This window comes from Scyliorhinus canicula, chromosome 10 (assembly GCF_902713615.1).
Source record: "Scyliorhinus canicula chromosome 10, sScyCan1.1, whole genome shotgun sequence".
Classification (NCBI taxonomy): domain Eukaryota; kingdom Metazoa; phylum Chordata; class Chondrichthyes; order Carcharhiniformes; family Scyliorhinidae; genus Scyliorhinus; species Scyliorhinus canicula.
Genome location: NC_052155.1, coordinates 138,970,425 through 138,990,880, shown reverse-complemented (window position 1 = coordinate 138,990,880; position 20,456 = coordinate 138,970,425). Strand labels below are relative to the sequence as shown.

Genomic DNA, 20,456 nt, shown 5'->3' with positions numbered 1-20,456 from the left:
ATAGTGATTTACAGCATGAAAACAGGCCCAACTTGTCCATACCACCCAGCTTTTACCACTAAGCTAGTCCCAATTGCCTGCATTTGGCCCAGATCCCTCTATACCCATCTCTCCTATATAACTGTCTAAATGCTTTTTAAAAGACAACATTGTACCCTGTCTCTACCACTGCCTCTGGCAGCTCGTTCTAGACACTCACCTCTGTGTGAAAACATTGCCCCTCTGGACCCTTTTGTATCTCTCCCCCCTCACCTTAAACCTATGTCCACTAGTTTTAGACTCCCCGACCTTTGGAAAAAGATGTTGACTATCTATCTTATGTGTGCCCTTCATTATTTTATAGACCACTATAAGACCACCACTAAACCTCTTATGCTTCAGGGGAAAATGTCCCAGTCTATCCAGCCTCTCCTCATAACTCAAACCATCAAGTCCTGGTAGCATCCTAGTAAATCTTTTCTGTACTCATTTCATTTTCATTTCATTCATTTTATTTCATTCAAATCTTTGCTGTACTCTTTATCTGTGCTCCTGATACTGCTCTGCCTCCCTGAATGAAAGCATTTAAATATGTTACTTAGCTGTCATTACCAGTAGTGGCACAGCTCAAAACCCACTTTGGTAAGTCAGAGAGTTCTAGGGCTGGAGGTGAGAGGGGGAGAAGGGAACTCATTGCATTGTCCCTCTGATCAATTGTATTACTGCATGCAGCAATTTAAAACTGAAGTCAGCTGATCCCCTTCGGGATACTGTACGCCTGTGTTGTAGATTTTCTTTTGCAAAAGTATACTTTATTGGTAAAATGTCTAAAAGAACATAATGCACATTTCAAAATGGTCACCACACAAAGTGCAGCAAATTCAGGTTCTCTACATTTCTCGTACTGCCCTCTTGAAGTGCTTCAAAACAGCCAAAGAAGTGTTCCAGACATTTCAAAATGGTCATTACAAATGGTACAACGTATTTAAGTTGCCGACGTAGATCAAGTTGCACTTTGAGGTGCTTCAATACAATTGTAATACATGTAATGATACATGTAATATTCAGTGTATACATTCAACGTGGGTCATCTGGCCCGAGGGGGTTCTGTACAATTCCACTCCCCTCAGTTCACTGTGGCTGAAAGGTCCCAGACAGCGACCGTCCGCCATTGGGCCTCTGTGGCGGCTGTCCCAAGCTTTAGTGTATCCCTCAGCACGTGGTCCTGGGTTTTGGAATGTGCCAGCCTACAACACTCGGTCCGGGAAAACCAACCAAGTTTTGGGCAAACCAAAGAGTGTTTTTCATGGAGTTGTTGATCCTGCAGCAACAGCTGATGTTTGTCTCGGTGTGCATCCCTGGAGACACCCCGTAGAACACAGAATCCTGTGTCACAGAGCTGCTCGGGATGAACCTCGACAATAACCACTTTATCTCTCTCCAGACTTTCTTTTCAAAGGCACATTCCACAAGGAGGTGGACAACAGTCTCTTCCCCACCACAGTTATCTCGAGGGCAAAGTGCAGGTGGGGTGAAACTCCAGGCATGTCGGAAGGATCAGACTGGGAGGGCCTTTCTCACCACCAACCAAGCTTGGTCTGGCGATGAGAGATTCTGCTAAATTACCTTGACAATCTGCTCAGGGAACCATCCGATGTCTCCTTTTCCCGAAAGGCTTCCAGAACGTTATGTGCAGACCACGGCCTAATGGACCTGTGGTCGAAGACGTTTCTCTGCATTGATTTTTCCACGAGGGGCAGGTGGTACGGCACGGTCCAACTACTTGAAGCGTTCTGTGGCAGAGTGGCCAGACCCATCCTTCGCAAGACACAGGTAGAAGTTCAACACACAGTAACACTTGGTGTTTGTGTACCGAGGATCTATACACAGCTTATCGCAGCCACACACAAACTTCCTGGCAGGGGTGAAACCATGATCAAGAAGGGACTCTAATCATGCTGCACGCTGCATTTGTATGAGTGATGATTTCTGTGAGTTTCATTTCTATTATTAGGTGGGGTTTCAGCTGAAAAGTTTTGGCTTTTTACCCCTTGATGTTGGAAGCTCTTCAGTGGTTGTTTGTGCTCCGCGAAGGGGCTTCAGTGCCGAACATCCGGAATGTAAAGAGGTGAATGCTGTTCTAGTTGAGCTCGAAACCAGTAACACTGTTAGGGTGGTGGTGAAAGACAGTGAAGTAAGTACACCCATTGACCATGCCTTCTTCATTAAGAGAACCCTTCTAGATTCATGTGGATTCAAAACTGCTAATTTCTAATGTCCGCAGGACTTTCCCAGCACTAGATATCTTCATGTGACCTTCAAGAATGTTGCTGCCTACATCGAGTTCCTGAAAATGTTGGGGGAGAAGAGAGACCGGCCACACCTGAAAATCCTAAAGCACAGCCCCTCTTTACTCTGCCGTTGCAACAGGACTGTGTGGTGACTGTGCACGTCCACAACCCCCATGTTCTGGTCGATGATCTGACCACCTTCCTCACTGGGTACATCGACAAGGTGAAGGATGCCTATGGAATCTGGAGCAGCAAGCAGCAGGTGAAGGTAACACTGAAGGCCGATGATAAGGGGGTAATCCTCCACACTCCCTCCAGCTTTGATCAGGGAAAGCCGTGACTATCTTACCAATGCAAGGCAGTCCAAAGTTTGTCTCTCCTGCGGAAAATCTGGCTATGTGGTGGCCAACTGCAGCACACGCATCTGCAAGAATTGCGAGCAGGAAGGACATCAGACAAAGGACTGCAAGCAGACAATTGCTACAACCTGTATGGCTGAACAGGCCATTTCTACAATATCTACCCCAAACGTGGCTTTACTTACCCGTAGATAGCGAAAGCCAAGGAGGGCCAAGTAGACGGAACGGCCAGCCTGACTACCACCAAGGAGCTGTGCAAACCTCCTGTCAGCGAAACCTCCAGCCAACCTCCAAACCTCCAGAATGGGACAAAGGAGAACCAAAGAGGAAGACAAGGGGAAAGGAAAGAGGGAAGCAGATGGCAGCCAAACAACATCACCCCGCCCCACACCTATCCACCTCTCAGCACAGCGAACCAATGGAGAAGAAACCATCAGAGGGCCAGTCGGTGGCAGCTTGGCAGCTGGTGAGGAGGAGAAGGAAGAAGGGGGGGGGGGGGGGGGGGGGAAGGACAACTCTCTCCTGTCAAGTGAGCAGTAAGAGACCACTCCCACCTGACACAGGAAAAACTGCAGGAGTGTGTTTTGAGGTTCCCGGTTTTAGGTGACCTTCGGCACTTGAAACTCATAGTTTATAGTGATGCATCCTATGCAAATTTATGTGATGGGGTTTCAAGCGCAGGTGGTTTTTATAATTTTCCTTTTGGGGAACAATGGTAAATGTTGCCCTCTTGTGTGGGGAAACAAAGAAAATAAGGAGACTGGTCAAAAGTACTTTGGCTGCTGAGACATTAAGCCTTGTAGAGGCGGTGGATATGGCCTTTTATATATCTCAGATATTGACAGAAATTTTGGGATTAGTGAATTTGGGTAATATACCTATTGAATATCACATTGACAATAAATCTCTGTGGGAAAATGTACACTCTATAAAAAGTGTCAATGAAAAAAGGATAGACATTGCAAGTTTGAAGCAGATGTTGTACAGAGGGGAAATAGCAAAAATTAAATGGGTTGATAGTAGCTATCAATTGTCAGACTGTTTTACAAAAAGAGGGGCTAGCTCACAGAAACTTTTGGATATTGTTAATGAAGGGCGCCTGTTTCTGTGACTGTTTTCTTTACTTCCGAAATTGAAAAAAAAAGAAGGGGGGAAATTGCAAGTGTGTTTTTGAGTTTCTTTTAATTTTGTTTTCACCTAATTATTTTTTTTTCTCCAAGTGAGGGGAGACTGTTAAGTAATGGGTTAAGAATGTCATGAGAATGTCACTTTAAGAAATGTTTGAATGCTCATGCAGTGATGTCAGAGTGTGGGTGGAGCTGAGCTCTGGCTCTGCTTTTTAGTTTCACTTTGAGAAAAGCTTGGGTGTGTCTGTGTTTTTTTTGGTTTCGTTTTCAGTGTTGGAGCTGAAGCCAGACAAAGCAGGTGTACTGGTGTTCTCTCTGCATTGAAAGACTATCTCTTGATCATTTGGTGAATTCAGAATTATGAATTTTCTCAGTAGTGAATTTAAACCTGATGTGTTTCTGATGAAAGTTATTTTTTAAGTCTTCTGGATGTTAAAAGGACAGCTTAAGAATTGCTTAATGTTGTATTCTTTAGGGGTTGTGTTTGAATTAATGGTTGCTAAGATGTTCACTGTATGTTTTAAAAAGGTTAACTTGTGTTCATAGAATAAACATTGTTTTAATTTTTAAAATACTTTTCCATTTCTGCTGTACCACACCTGTAGAGTGGACCGTGTGCTCCCCATACCACAATCTATTAAAAGTTGTGAGTCAGGTGAACTCCATGATACACTTTGGGGTTCTCTAAACCCTGGCTCATAACAAGAGACATTCCAATTAGTTGTCTCATTTATGTTAATTATCCCATAATTGACATTGATGTGTAAAGGGGCTTCAGGTGGCCTTTGTGTCAGGTGATGTAATGTTAGAGTTTTGTGCAGAGTCTGCTGAACTAAATCAAAGGTGTTTGTGGAAAAGGAGCAGAATCTTTGACTCTTTATACAACAGCAGCTAAACGTATAACAACAGCTGCCTTGAATTTCTATGCTGGTGGTTCCTTTTAGGGCTCCAACATTGACCTTTGTGCAATCTCCCAGGCCTCTGCACAGAAGTGCATCAGGGAGGTCACAGACCTGCTCTTCGTGCGGGCGCACCAAGGATGTAGCTGAAGTGGATGCTAATTGAAATGCCCCAGTGCAGGGAGCCATTGACTGCACACACGTGCCTCTCTGTTCCGCATGTCGTCGTGGTGCCCCCTTCATGAACCACAAGGGCTTCCACTCCCCGAATGTTCAGATCATCTGCGACTTTGCCAAGCACATTCCGTGAATGTGTGCCAGGTTCCTGGGGAACATCAACGACAGCTACATGCTTGGTCACTCTCAGATATTTGAGTGAACTCATCAGCTACAGGGTTGGCTCCTTGGGCCATGGCCTTCGTCATGAAGGGAGGAGTCCTTGTTAGCAAGATGGCACTCGCATCACTGCATCATGTCAGTGTGAGGGAAGGGCAACCAATCATCTGAGAGCCTCACAGACAGGAGATGGAGGCGGCAATATTTCTGGGGTTGCTGATCATGCAGATGTCAAATGAGAGTGTGAGACCCAAAAAGGTACAAAAAGTGACATTTAATACCTAACATAGGTGCTCAAACTCTTACACAAGTGCTCAAGATGTAACAGTGCCTAACATCACCCATGCTGTGCTACAATAACATTTTAACCTTCCTAACCCTGCCACTACGTGTAGCCCCAGGTTCACAGCTGAGGCAGAGATGGCCTGTAGCCTGCCACACACTGTTGCCTGAGAGGACCTTGGTAGATTATCCTCTGGAGGGCCGACACCTGGAGGACCCCAGCCTGATTGTGGGCAGCACGGGTGTGGTGATGTCACCCTCCTCGTGCAGAGCTAGAGGTGTACGGGTCACAGGAAAAGGGGTTTCAGGTAGACTGGACACCCCCAGGGTCTCCTGGCTGGAAGGCCCTGGGCTATGCACCAGCTAGTCCTCCTCCCTATGGGTGCTTGAGGGCCCCTGGGTTCCCCCATCGTAAAGAGGGCCAGCTAGAGTGAGATCCATAAGCTCTGCCATTCTCTGGCGCTGACACACATAGATGCCCACAGTGCCTGCACTACACGATGGAGTTCATTGTCTGGATCATGCAGTGAACATCCCCTGTTATGAAGTGGATGTCTTGCACTGTGGACATCACCCTCGCAGTAGGCCTCGTTGCCTTGGAGTATCGGTACAATCTCCTCGGATAGAAGACGATAGGGATCCTCCAGTCCACCTTTCAATCCAAGGATTGCTGACACCCCTTCCTGATAATCCCGACTTTGCTTTTGTAGTTCCTGCAGCTGAGGGATGACTGAGTCGAGAGGCATGTCACCTGACAGGGGCTCAACAGTGTCCTGGCTTACAGTGTCCTCCAAGTGACATATCCCTGGGACGTCTCTGCCGTCATCTGCTGTTGATCATCAGCAGTGAGATGCTCACCAATGAGTGATCCAGAAGCATGTCTGCTAATAATTTCCGCTGAGGTGTGAGTCTCTGTGCCGCTGGAGGGTGTAGGTGACAGCTGTGATGCCTCGTCTATATGACTGTCTGAAAAGTAATCGTTGGAGCTGCTCACCCTGGTAGTATCCGGTGGTCTACTGGAGGGTGGACCAGGTTGCTCGACTGATTTTCCTGCAAGGGAAGGGAAATCACTCCACATGCCAACGCTCAGACCTTTCCATTGTGAGCCAGCTTGTCCTGCTATGAGGCAGGTAAGTTAAATGTAAATAGGATGTGTGCCGGGTCAGGTGGTAAGGATGCCTGGCATGTGTGGTTGGTGAGTGGGAGGTGATGAGGAGAGGAGCCACGGGGGCAATAAGGAGGGGTGTGGGAGGCAAGTGGTGGATCCCGGGAGGTGGCAGTGAGTGAGTTCCCAGTAGATGTGTGATGTGAGTGGGTGAGTATTGAGAATTGAGAAGAGTGACTTACCCTGGCTGCATGGAGGAGGTCATTCATCTTCTTCCTACACTGGTTGCCAATCCTCTTGTGCAGGGAGCTGGTGCTGACCGGCGTTGCCATCACCTCCCATGCTGGTTGGTCTTCTGCCTGCTTGATGGTAGAGCATATCTTGCTGCACCCCATCCAGCACTCTGGTGAATGCTCCCTCTGGAAACCTGGGGGGCAGTCTTTCGAGCAGCCATCTTCCTGACTGGAATTGGAACAAGTGCTGGGGAGGCCTTTGAATGGAGAACCTACCCGATTGATGAGCTCAAGTAACACCTGGGCGGACAAATCAGAATAGCCCGCCTTGGGTGCAGCGTGCAACCCGTGGAAAAAATATTTTTGTAAAGTGTGTCAAAATACTGCGTGATATCTCACCAACACCATTGGCATGCTATACTCAGCTTTCCTCACCAAAAACACTTCGCCAACATATTGGAAAATTCGCCCCGGTATCGAAGGGACCTTTTTTAAACCTTGTGGCATTTAATTTAGAATTTAGAAGAATTTAGAATAGTACAGCACAGAACAGGCCCTTCAGCCCTCGATGTTGTGCCGAGCAATGATCACCCTACTCAAACTCACGTATCTACCTATACCCGTAACCCAACAACTCCCCCTTAACCTTACTTTTTAGGACACTACGGGCAATTTAGCATGGCCAATCCACCTAACCCCGCACATCTTTGGACTGTGGGAGGAAACCGGAGCACCCGGAGGAAACCCACACACACACAGGGAGGACGTGCAGACTCCGCACAGACAGTGACCCAGCCGGGAACCGAACCTGGGACCCTGGAGCTGTGAAGCATTGATGCTAACCACTATGCTACCATGCTGCCCATGTAATGGTGATGATGATGTAAAAGCAGTGTGAACCTGATTTGGCAGTAAACCAATAAATGTTCTGTTCAGTCAACCCTAGAGTCTAGCTGGCTCTTCCTTTATATCCTTTGTCAGGAAAATTAATGATGTGTAAAAGTTAATTTGACTTTGGGGTAAGTCAGCTGATTTATGGGCATTCAGTGAAGGTGTTCCAGAAGCTGAGCAAACAAGCACATTCTACTGGTGGGCGAAAAGAAACTTTGGCAAAGCAGGAAATAGAAAAGGACTGAAATTGCTCAGTTATTCTCGAGCAGATCTTGCGTGGCAGGACTTTCTCTCACTCATACAGTCATAGAGATTTACAGCATGAAAACAGGCCCAACTTGTCCATACCACCCAGCTTTTACCACTAAGCTAGTCCCAATTGCCTGCATTTGGCCCAGATCCCTCTATACCCATCTCTCCTATATAACTGTCTAAATGCTTTTTAAAAGACAACATTGTACCCTGTCTCTACCACTGCCTCTGGCAGCTCGTTCTAGACACTCACCTCTGTGTGAAAACATTGCCCCTCTGGACCCTTTTGTATCTCTCCCCCCTCACCTTAAACCTATGTCCACTAGTTTTAGACTCCCCGACCTTTGGAAAAAGATGTTGACTATCTATCATATGTGTGCCCTTCATTATTTTATAGACCACTATAAGACCACCACTAAACCTCTTATGCTTCAGGGGAAAATGTCCCAGTCTATCCAGCCTCTCCTTATAACTCAAACCATCAAGTCCTGGTAGCATCCTAGTAAATCTTTTCTGTACTCATTTCATTTTCATTTCATTCATTTTATTTCATTCAAATCTTTGCTGTACTCTTTCTCTGTGCTCCTGATACTGCTCTGCCTCCCTGAATGAAAGCATTTAAATATGTTACTTAGCTGTCATTACCAGTAGTGGCACAGCTCAAAACCCACTTTGGTAAGTCAGAGAGTTCTAGGGCTGGAGGTGAGAGGGGGAGAAGGGAACTCATTGCATTGTCCCTCTGATCAATTGTATTACTGCATGCAGCAATTTAAAACTGAAGTCAGCTGATCCCCTTCGGGATACTGTACGCCTGTGTTGCAGATTTTCTTTTGCAAAAGTATACTTTATTGGTAAAATGTCTAAAAGAACATAATGCACATTTCAAAATGGTCACCACACAAAGTGCAGCAAATTCAGGTTCTCTACATTTCTCGTACTGCCCTCTTGAAGTGCTTCAAAACAGCCAAAGAAGTGTTCCAGACATTTCAAAATGGTCATTACAAATGGTACAACGTATTTAAGTTGCCGACGTAGATCAAGTTGCACTTTGAGGTGCTTCAATACAATTGTAATACATGTAATGATACATGTAATATTCAGTGTATACATTCAACGTGGGTCATCTGGCCCGAGGGGGTTCTGTACAATTCCACTCCCCTCAGTTCACTGTGGCTGAAAGGTCCCAGACAGCAACCGTCCGCCATTGGGCCTCTGTGGCGGCTGTCCCAAGCTTTAGTGTATCCCTCAGCACGTGGTCCTGGGCTTTGGAATGTGCCAGCCTGCAACACTCGGTCCGGGAAAACCAACCAAGTTTTGGGCAAACCAAAGAGTGTTTTTCATGGAGTTGTTGATCCTGCAGCAACAGCTGATGTTTGTCTCGGTGTGCATCCCTGGAGACACCCCGTAGAGCACATAATCCTGTGTCACAGAGCTGCTCGGGATGAACCTCGACAATAACCACTTCATCTCTCTCCAGACTTTCTTTTCAAAGGCACATTCCACAAGGAGGTGGACAACGGTCTCTCCCCCACCACAGTTATCTCGAGGGCAAAGTGCAGGTGGGGTGAAACTCCAGACATGTAGGAAGGATCAGACTGGGAGGGCCTTTCTCACCACCAACCAAGCTAGGTCTTAGTAAGTGATTGAAAGATCTGGTGATGAGAGATTCTGCTAAATTACCTTGACAATCTGCTCAGGGAACCATCCGATGTCTCCTTTTCCCGAAAGGCTTCCAGAACGTTATGTGCAGACCACGGCCTAATGGACCTGTGGTCGAAGACGTTTCTCTGCATTGATTTTTCCACGAGGGGCAGGTGGTACGGCACGGTCCAACTACTTGAAGCGTTCTGCGGCAGAGTGGCCAGACCCATCCTTCGCAACACACAGGTAGAAGTTCAACACACAGTAACACTTGGTGTTTGTGTACCGAGGATCTATACACAGCTTATCGCAGCCACACACAAACTTCCTGGCAGGGGTGAAACCATGATCAAGAAGGGACTCTAATCATGCTGCACGCTGCATTTGTATGAGTGATGATTTCTGTGAGTTTCATTTCTATTATTAGGTGGGGTTTCAGCTGAAAAGTTTTGGCTTTTTACCCCTTGATGTTGGAAGCTCTTCAGTGGTTGTTTGTTCTCCGTGAAGGGGCTTCAGTGCCGAACATCCGGAATGTAAAGAGGTGATGGCTGTTCTAGTTGAGCTCGAAACCAGTAACACTGGGGCTAGTTTGTTGAAAGATCACCAGATCTTTCAACACTCTGGGGCTAGTTTAGCTCACTGAGCTAAATCGCTGGCTTTGAAAGCAGACCAAGCAGGCCAGCAACACGGTTCGATTCCTGTAACAGCCTCCCCGGACAGGCGCCGGAATGTGGCGACTAGGGGCTTTTCACAGTAACTTCATTGAAGCCTACTCGTGACAATAAGCGATTTTCATTCATTTCATTTCACTGTTAGGGTGGTGGTGAAAGACAGTGAAGTAAGTACACCCATTGACCATGCCTTCTTCATTAAGAGAACCCTTCTAGATTCATGTGGATTCAAAACTGCTAATTTCTAATGTCCGCAGGACTTCCCCAGCACTAGATATCTTCATGTGACCTTCAAGAATGTTGCTGCCTACATCGAGTTCCTGAAAATGTTGGGGGAGAAGAGAGACCGGCCACACCTGAAAATCCTAAAGCACAGCCCCTCTTTACTCTGCCGTTGCAACAGGACTGTGTGGTGACTGCACGTCCACAACCCCCATGTTCTGGTCGATGATCTGACCACCTTCCTCACTGGGTACATCGACAAGGTGAAGGATGCCTATGGAATCTGGAGCAGCAAGCAGCAGGTGAAGGTAACACTGAAGGCCGATGATAAGGGGGTAATCCTCCACACTCCCTCCAGCTTTGATCAGGGAAAGCCGTGACTATCTTACCAATGCAAGGCAGTCCAAAGTTTGTCTCTCCTGCGGAAAATCTGGCTATGTGGTGGCCAACTGCAGCACACGCATCTGCAAGAATTGCGAGCAGGAAGGACATCAGACAAAGGACTGCAAGCAGACAATTGCTACAACCTGTATGGCTGAACAGGCCATTTCTACAATATCTACCCCAAACGTGGCTTTACTTACCCGTAGATAGCGAAAGCCAAGGAGGGCCAAGTAGACGGAACGGCCAGCCTGACTACCACCAAGGAGCTGTGCAAACCTCCTGTCAGCGAAACCTCCAGCCAACCTCCAAACCTCCAGAATGGGACAAAGGAGAACCAAAGAGGAAGACAAGGGGAAAGGAAAGAGGGAAGCAGATGGCAGCCAAACAACATCACCCCGCCCCACACCTATCCACCTCTCAGCACAGCGAACCAATGGAGAAGAAACCATCAGAGGGCCAGTCGGTGGCAGCTTGGCAGCTGGTGAGGAGGAGAAGGAAGAAGGGGGGGGGGGGGAAGGACAACTCTCTCCTGCCAAGTGAGCAGTAAGAGACCACTCCCACCTGACACAGATGACGTGGGCAGCTGCCCTTTGGATAAGGATGAAAATGGGCATGTACAGGAGAAGAGGCAAAATGCGAGGGAGTTAGAGGAGGGGTTGCCCGGGCTCCTGGGCATCGGAAATAACAATGTGACTAGTGCACCCCAACTCCAACCCCAAAATGAGGAGCCTGCTGGGAAGTTGGGAGCAGCAATGTCTCTGGAGGGGGATGGATGGGTGAGACTCTTCCAGAAGGTACACACACAGAGCTCTGTAATCAGCAGCCTGAAGGAAGAAGATGGCTCAGTAAAGTCATCGCATCATTTTGAGAATGAGCAAACCCCTTTATGCTGGACTTTATGATGTGAAGCCCACAGATAGCACAGCCTGCCAATCCCTCTTGTCCTGTATCACAGAGTCCTTGAGGACAGTGTGTGGGAGAGCTTGGACATACCGCTTACTCTGGATGAGTTGATTAAGGCCCTTGAGTCCTTCGAGAAGAGTAAAACTCCAGAAAGCGATGGTGTACCGGCTGAGTTGTATTAAGCCCTATGGGACCGGATCATCCCTAACCTGCTGGAGGTATACAAGAGTATCCTTCCAGCCATGAGCATGTCAGAATCCATGAGAAAGGGCATTATTATCCTCATCTACAAGTGGAAGGGTGAAAGTGAAGAAATTAGAAATTGGCGACCCATTTCACGGTTGAATGTGGATTATAAAACTCTGTCCAATGTCTTTGGGCCAGGTATGCTCTGGAGATGGTGATCCACCCTAACCAGATCTGTTTTTAACCAGCAGGAAGATCTCTGATAGTCTCGCGCTACTCAGGAATACGATCGCCTACGTGGGGGACAGTGGTGTGGATGGATGCCTGCCTCATCAGCCTGGACCAGGAGAAGGCCTTTGACAGAATATCGGATACCTACATGATGGATGAGCTCTCCAAAATAGGGTTTGGGGAGGGAAACTGTAATTGTATTCAAATGCTCCACACAAACATCATTAGCACAGTTTCAATCAATGGGTGGGAATGTGTAGTCAGACAGGGCTGCCCTCTCCCGTCTTGTTTGTATGTTGTATAGAACCCTTCCATGAATCCATCAGGAAGCATTCGGGCATAAGAAGAGTGGCTACCCCAAGCTGTGGAGGCACTCAAGTCAAAGCCTCTGTGTACATGGATGATGTCACCGTCTTATGTCCATTTCCACTGTTCAACTTCTGTGACCAGATCGAACTGGCCTTGGGTGCCAAATCATGGCAAGAGCGAGGACATGTCTTTGTGAACTGGGCTGACTGATCCTTGAAACCCTTCACCCTCAGGTCAGATGGCCTGAACATACTGGGGCTATGGTTCGGAAGGACGTGTTAAAGCATGTGGTAAAAACTGGAAGCTGCAAGTAGGTATAATGAACCAAACCATTGGTATGTGGCAGTTACGCTCCCTCTCCACTGCGGGTAAGAAACTGGTCATCAGGTCCAAGGCACTCTTGTTGTTGCTGTATGTGGTGCAGGTCTGGGAGATGGTGATGACCTGAGCAATTTTCTGCTTCACCTCGGGGTAAAAAATGGACTGTGTTCGAAGGGATGCGATAAATAAACCTCTAGATAAGCCCACAGAATCGGGAACAATGTGCCCAGCGCTCTCCTAACCCAATGTTGCAGATACTTCACTTTTATCCATCATTCCAAAGGCTCAAATGACAGGCATAGGGCGGCACGGTAGCACAGAAGTTAGCACTGTTGCTTCACAACGCCAGGATCTCGGGATCGATTTTTGGCCTGGGTCACTGTATATGCGGAGTCTGCACGTTCTCCCTGTATCTCTGTGAGTCTCCCCCGGGTTGTCCGGTTTCCTCCCACAGGTCCCGAAAGACGTGGGGCTGGATCCTCCATTATTGGGACTATGTCCCCACGCTGGGATCAAAACGGTAGAGTTTTACTCCTGAAAATCCTGAATCAAAGGGACACGGATTCCCAGCCCAGCAGGGACCCAGAGTAGATCTCGCAGCTTTTGTTGCAGATACGGGCCTCTGCACTTCCGGGTCAGAGGCCGTGCCGTGCTCCATGGCGGACTCGGAACACGGAGGTAGACCCACAAAGGAGATTGCCCCCCGATCGCCCGCACACCTGACCTTCAACAACCCCAACACGAACATTCCCCGGCTGCCTATAAGGCCCCCGACCAGGGCGGCCGCAGTCTGAGTCCACAGCCGCCAAGCGTGTATCCCGACCGACTGGAACACATTAGTTCCACGCCGTCGGGACTTTGGCTGGCCGGGGGCGGAGGGTGGCGGAGCGGGCCTCTGGCAATGGCCCCGGTGACACCGCTTTTCAGGGCCCACAGAATCGGTGACCCGGCGTGGTCCTGGATTCTTGCTGGAGCATCGATTCTTCGCCCCCGTGCCGGCTGCAATTTTGGAGCGAGGGTGCGGAGAATCCAGCCCGTACTGTTCCGTAATTTGGACATTCTGAATTCTCCCCCTGTGTATCCGAACAGGCGCTGGAATGTGGCGACTAGGGGCTTTTCACAGTAACTTCACTGCAGTGTTAGTGTAAGCCTACTTGTGGCAATGAGGATTATTAGATAAGGTTTCAGCTCCATGTTGTGTCCCTACTTACTGGTCATACTGCCTGACATTATAAGAACAGCTGAAGTACATAGAAGGTGATTCTAATCCGTTGGATGGAGGGATCATTCATTTCATATATAATCGGTGCTCAGCATAACCTGGGAAAGAATTCAGCCTTAAATTTCAGGTAGGAGAATGAACACATGGAAAATTGCAGACAGAGCAATAGTACAAATAGTAAAGTTCTTTTGAGGGGGAGAGCTGACTGATGGTGATTTAGCCTGAGAATCGCCACACCTCAGGCAAGGGGCAAGGTAGAGAAGATGAGGCCTTCATCAATAACCTCAGCAATAACCCCGTAATTGAACCCGTGCTGTTGGCCTTGCTCTGCATCACAAACCAGCTGTCCAGCCAACTGTGCGAAACCAACCTACAGTACAAATACATGGGTAGTAGCAAAGCAAAATGAGAGACCAAACAAGTGGGAATCAGGGAGAAAGAGAGAGAGAGGAGAGAGAGAGAATCCTGAGAATGGGAGGTAGATCGACAGTGGGTATAGGGAAGACAGTGACCGACTGAGAGTCACAGTAAGGGAAAGAATACACTGAAAATGATGCCCAGATTGAACCTGAACACCAAGAAATCGACTGATGCCAAGAGTGGAGGAGGGAAACCAGCAGAGAAGATTCTCGAAAACAAAAAGAAGAGAGGCAGAGTGCAAGAAAGTGAATGTAATGAGTTTTGGATACAGTGAAGAAAGTCTGAAGGGAGAATTGTGTGTAGCGGAGAAAGCGAGGTTCCTGAGAATCCCTGCCGTGGAGAGCTAACCACTGTGCCGCCCCGCTGCCCTAGTCAATGCACATTTGCACAGCTCGCTGCATTTTCGGGCCCTGCCCCCACCACGATGGGACAATAAAATTCTGACCAATCTATCTGGAAAGTTCCCCAAGTTTAAGGAAGCCTTCAACAACCAGGCCCATGAGTCACCAGACGCTGAAAATTCACATTAATCAAAATGGTCAGGTACAAAAGGAAGGGTAGCCCAGCTATGTTGAAAGAAATTCTGGGGAGAGAGTTACTCCACACTAGGATATACCATGAATGTAAACTGTGCTCTCATCACCTGTTATTGTGAAATGCATCGAAAGCATCAAAACCTGCCTGTGATCATTACTGTTCGGTGATATTATCAGCATGTGGCTTCTGATCAGCACATTTTAGTAACTACAAGTATCCCTTCAGACTATATATTTCTGTTTACCATGCACCATACCTTTTGATCCAGGTGGACCTAGTTTTCCTGTTTTTCCTGCTTCACCGGAGTGTCCCGTTTCACCCTGTTCACCTTTAAAAACAGAAATTAATCTTCAGATGCATGTTTTGTTTATTAAAGTAAGAAGTCTTACAACACCAGGTTAAAGTCCAACAGGTTTGTTTCAAACACGAGCTTTCGGAGCACGGCTCCTTCTTCAGGTGCATTCACCTGAAGAAGGAGCCGTGCTCCGAAAGCTCGTGTTTGAAACAAACCTGTTGGACTTTAACCTGGTGTTGTAAGACTTCTTACTGTGCTCACCCCAGTCCAACGCCGGCATCTCCACATCTTGTTTATTAAAGTCACTTTATCTAATTGCACAAAGCATTCATAATAAGATGGATGACTTGAAAATAAATGGGTCTATGATGGCCATTAGAGATGATGCTGTAGTCACCTGGGGTGGTCACGTTCCGATTACAAAATGGAACCCCCACTCCCCCACTACCCAAGGCCCTGAAACGATGCCTGGGGTTTTTCTCCTATTATGCCCAGTGGGTCTCGAACTATGCGAACAAGGCCCGCCCACTCATCCACTCCACAGTTTTCCCCCTGACAGCTGAAGCCCGCCAGGCCTTCAACTGCATCAAGGCTAACATCGCCAAGGCCACGATGCATGCGGTCGACGAGACCCTCCCTTTTTAGGTGGAGAGCGATGCATTGGACATCGCTCTGGTCGCCACTCTCAACCAGGCAGGCAGACCCGTGGCATTCTTTTCCTGCACCCTCCATGCCTCCAAAATTCAGCACTCCTCTGTCGAAAAGGAGGCTCAAGCCATCGTAGAAGCTGTGCGGCATTGGAGGCATTACCTGGCCGGCAGGAGATTCACTCTCCTCACTGACCAACGGTTCGGTTGCCTTCATGTTTAATAACACACAGCGGGGCAAGATTAAAAATGATAAAATCTTGAGGTGGAGGATAGAGCTCTCCACCTACAATTATGAGATTTTGTATCGCCCCAGGAAGCTCAACGAGCCACCTGATGCACTATCCCGAGGTACATATGCCAGCGCACAAGTGTACCGACTCCATGCCCTACACGATGGCCTCTGTCACCCAGGGGTCACCTGGTTCTTTCACTTCACAAAGGCCTGCAATCTGCTCTACTCCATTGAGGTCAGGGCTGTCACCAGAGACTGCCAGGTCTGCATGGAGTGCAAACCGCACTTCTACCGGCCAGACCGAGCGCACTTGGCGAAGGCCTCCCGCCACTTTGAACGCCTCAGCATGGACTTCAAAGGGCCCCTCCCCTCCACCGACCGAAGCATGTACTTCCTGAACGTGGTCGATGAACACTCCAGATTCCCCTTCGCCATTGCATACACCGATATGATGTCTGCCACGGTCGTTAAAGCACTCAACACCATCTTCGCCCTGCTCGGTTTCCCTGCTTACGTCCACAGCCACCGGGGATCCTCCTTTATGAGTTATGAGCTGTGTCAATTCCTGCTCAGCAAGAGCATTGCCTCGAGCAGGACGACCAGCTACAACCCCTGGGGAAACGGGCAGGTGGAGAGGGAGAATGGGACTGTCTGGAAGGCCGTCCTGCTGGCCCTGTGGCCTCCCGCTGGCAGGAGGTCCTCCCTGACGGCCTTCACTCCATCCGATCGCTACTCTGCACTGCGACTAATGAAACCCCCATGAACGTCTCCTTGCCTTCCCTAGGAAGTCCACCTCCGGGGTTTCGCTCCCAACGTGGCTGGCAGCTCCAGGAACTGTCCTCCTCCGCAAACACGTGCGGATCCACAAGACGGACCCTTTTGTTCGAGAGGGTACAACTGCTGCATGCGAACCCGCAGTACGCCTGTGTGTCGTACCCCGACAGCTACCATGACACAGTCTCCCTCAGAGACCTGGATCCCCACACCACCCAACAACCCCCTCCGATGGCCCCGGCGCCACCCACCCTCCCCCCAGCACACCTAACTACAGCCCCTGCCCCAGGACGATCCGTCCTCCCACTGTTTCCACCCAGGAATGAAGATGAGGACAACATGCTCCCGGAGTCACAGGCGTCCAAGCCGGTGCCTGCATCACCATCGGACCGAGGCGCTCACAACGGAGGATTAAGGCACCCGACCGGCTAAATTTGTAAATTTTCACCAGACTTCAAACCTTAAATCCTCACAAACCTGTAAATAGTTTTCCACCACCCCCACTGGACTCTTTTTTAACAGGGGGTGAATGTGGTAGTCACCACTGTTTGTATAATACTTGTATTAGAGGTAATACAGTAAGGCTCCTGTACTACAGGTACTGGGGGGTAGAGCCCTGTCTGCTGGCTCTGCTCTGTAGGCGGAGTATAAATATGTGTGCACACCGAGCTGCTCCCATTTCTGGCAGCAGCTGCAGGAGGCAACACATCTCTGCTTAACAAAGCCTTGATTACTCTCTACTCTCGTCTTGTTGTAATTGATAGTACATCAGGGATTAACCTAGTGAATCTCCGCTGCACACCCTCCAGTGCCAGTGCGTCCTTTCTCAGGTAAGGAGACCAAAACGGAACATAATAGTCCAGGTGTGGCCTCCCTAACACCTTATACAATTGCAGCATAACCTCCCTAGTCTCAAACTCCATCCCTCTAGCATTGAAGGATAAAACTCCATTTGCCTTCTTAATCACCTGTTGCACCTGTAAACCAACTTTCTGTGACTCATGCACTAGCACACCCAGGTCTCTCTGCACAGCAGCATGCTTTAATATTTTATCATTTAAATAATAATCCCTTTTGCTGTTATCCCTACCAAAATGGATAACCTCATTTGTCAACATTGTATTCCATCTGCTAGACCCTAGCCCATTCACTTAGTTAGAACTGCTGCCTCACCACACCAAGGACCCTAGGGTGACAGACTGAACCATTGGCTGGAGCGGGGCTGGAAACTCAGCCAATGGAGCAGAGGAATGGCTGGGGACAGCGAGAGTCTGATGAATCCAAGCCGGCAATGCAGGTATTCTGGACACCGAGTGAGGATGTAAAAGAAAAGGCTCCGAAAGACCGGGATTCGAGGCGGACGCTCTTGCCAAGACCGGGGATGGGATAACAGTAGGCCCGTGATGGCAGGGCTGCTGATGTTGACGCTGGCGGGGAGACAGTCCAGTCGGGGAGGGGTATGGTTGGCACAATGAGGCCCGGACACGATGGAAGGAAGCGTGACACAGCAGCCAGGGGCAGTCAGACCTCCTGCAACATCTTCACTCATCACACGAGTGGCCAAGCTTCAGCAGCCCGGCCTCAGCAGCAGCAGGCTGAGCCCGGAGTCCGGAGGAGCGACAGCGGAGGAGCCAGAAACAGGGAGAAAACCCCTGGAGATGTCCAACAGCAATGACTGAAGGAGCAGAGGAGGAGAAATAAGAGAAAGTAGAAGCCAATAGCGGTGATGCAGGAATAAGTCCAGAAAAGGGAAAAACAACAACAGGCTGCAGGTGGATCAAAAAATTATTTTTCCAAAATGGCGCCGGAGCTTGGTGACTCTCGGCGAGCTCTTCCCTACAGATCCTCTTCCTACATCTTCTATATCCGTTAGTTATAGTATGTTCTATGTTGTCATGTATGCAGCGATCTGTCTGGACTGTAAGCAGAACAATAATTTTCACTGTACCTTGGTACACCTGATAATAAATAAATAAAATTAATTCCAGCCTTGGGTGACTGTGTGGTGTGTGCACTTTCTCCCAATCTTTGCATGGGTTTTCTCCAGGTGCTCCGGTTTCCTACCACAGTCCACAGATAGGGCAGGGACAGGTCGGAAACTTGTTTGGAGGGTCAGTGCAGACTCGATGAGCTTAATGGCTTCCTTCTGCACTGTGGGGATTCTATAGATATGGATTAGTGACAGACTGCAAACTTAAAATAATGCCCTGTCTGTCCCTACTCTTTGTTCTAGTCAATGAATCCCTCAGCCTTGTTAATATAATACCTCCAATTGCAAGATTTTATCTTACATATTGGACTTTTATGTGGCATTTTCCTTTTGGAAACCCAAGTGTACTACATCTACTGGGACTCCATTATCTACCCTTCTAGTTACAACCTAAAAAAACTCATAGGTTTCTCAAACATAATTCATAAACTGTGTTGACTTTGTCTGATGATACTATATTTTTTGAAGTGAATTGTTAATAATAATAATAGATTCCAGCATATTCCCAATTACTGATATCACGCTAAATGTAGTTCCATCTTTGTTCTCTCCTGCCTTTCTTGAACAGCTGGCATTCAGTGCACATACACAGACCAATAAGTTTATGAAACATGCATTAAACCAGTATCCATACCATTGGCATCAGTGGGGCTACCCAGAATTGTGGCCATTATTTCTGGATAGTGCACTGTTACGGAGAAGAATAGTATGGCTTCTTCCCGTCTTCAGTCAGGATATTTGTATGTCAGTCATGTGTACTTCCTTATTCTCAGAAATTATTGTTCTTGATTTAAAATAAATTTCAGAAGCAGGCTTTCAGATGATTTTGTAAAAATTAAGAAGGTTATTTATTATCACACACTAGCCCTGAACATCTAAACCCGACGTCTCAATCATTCATTTCACTCACAGTAAGACAGACACAAAGATCAGACACAGATTAAGTTAAAGCTGTAATCATAAAAATGGAATTATAACTGGGTCTTTATATTAATGCATGCCTAGTGTCTTCTTGGTGGAGTTGTTACTTTAAGAACAAAGAACAATACAGCACAGGAACAGGCCCTTCGCCCCTCCAAGTCTGTACTGTTCATGATACCACCCTTGGCCAAAACCCGCAGCACTTCCTTATGGCGTATCGCTCTATTTCCATCCTATCCATGTATTTGTCAAGATGCCTTTTGAACGCCGTTAATGTATCTGCTTCCACAACCTCCCCTGGCAATGTGTTCCAGGCACTCAACACCCTCTGTGTAAAAAACATGCTTCGCACATCTCCTCTAAACATTGCCCATGGACCTTAAACCTATGCCCCCTGATGACTGACCCCTCCACCTTGGGAAAGAGAGCCTGCTCACCCACTCTATCCATGCCCCTCATAATCTTGTAGACCTCTTGGAGTGAAGGTCTTCAAAGGATTCTCATGAAACTGTGATGCCTCTTGTAGACAAATATTGGAGATTGGTTCAGTGGACCTGGAAGCTGAAACAAGTACTATACTTTGTCTACATTATCGACAACTTCCAGCCATGGTGTTACAGCTGTTTCAGATGTTCCTCACACAGATAGGCTTTGCTCAGATTTCCTGTGGTGTCTGAAAATTAGTTTCTGTCACATGATTGCTGGGTTAACACTTCTGGGGCCCCTGCCACCATGATATAAAGGCAGTTGACAATGGTGATTCACTCATATCTCTGCCTCAGTTAGATTTCAA

At 47.9% G+C, this 20,456-nt stretch overlaps 1 protein-coding gene across 2 annotated transcripts in view; it reads right to left on the bottom strand.

The window, feature by feature from the left end:
• Positions 1–20,456, bottom strand: part of LOC119972680 (collectin-10-like) — an 86,179-nt gene that overhangs the window by 28,905 nt on the left and 36,818 nt on the right. For both annotated transcript variants that reach the window (XM_038809784.1, XM_038809785.1), the window contains exon 3: positions 15,058–15,129. In XM_038809784.1, coding sequence (XP_038665712.1) covers positions 15,058–15,129 — 72 coding nt within the window. The remainder of the gene's footprint in view (positions 1–15,057; positions 15,130–20,456) is intronic.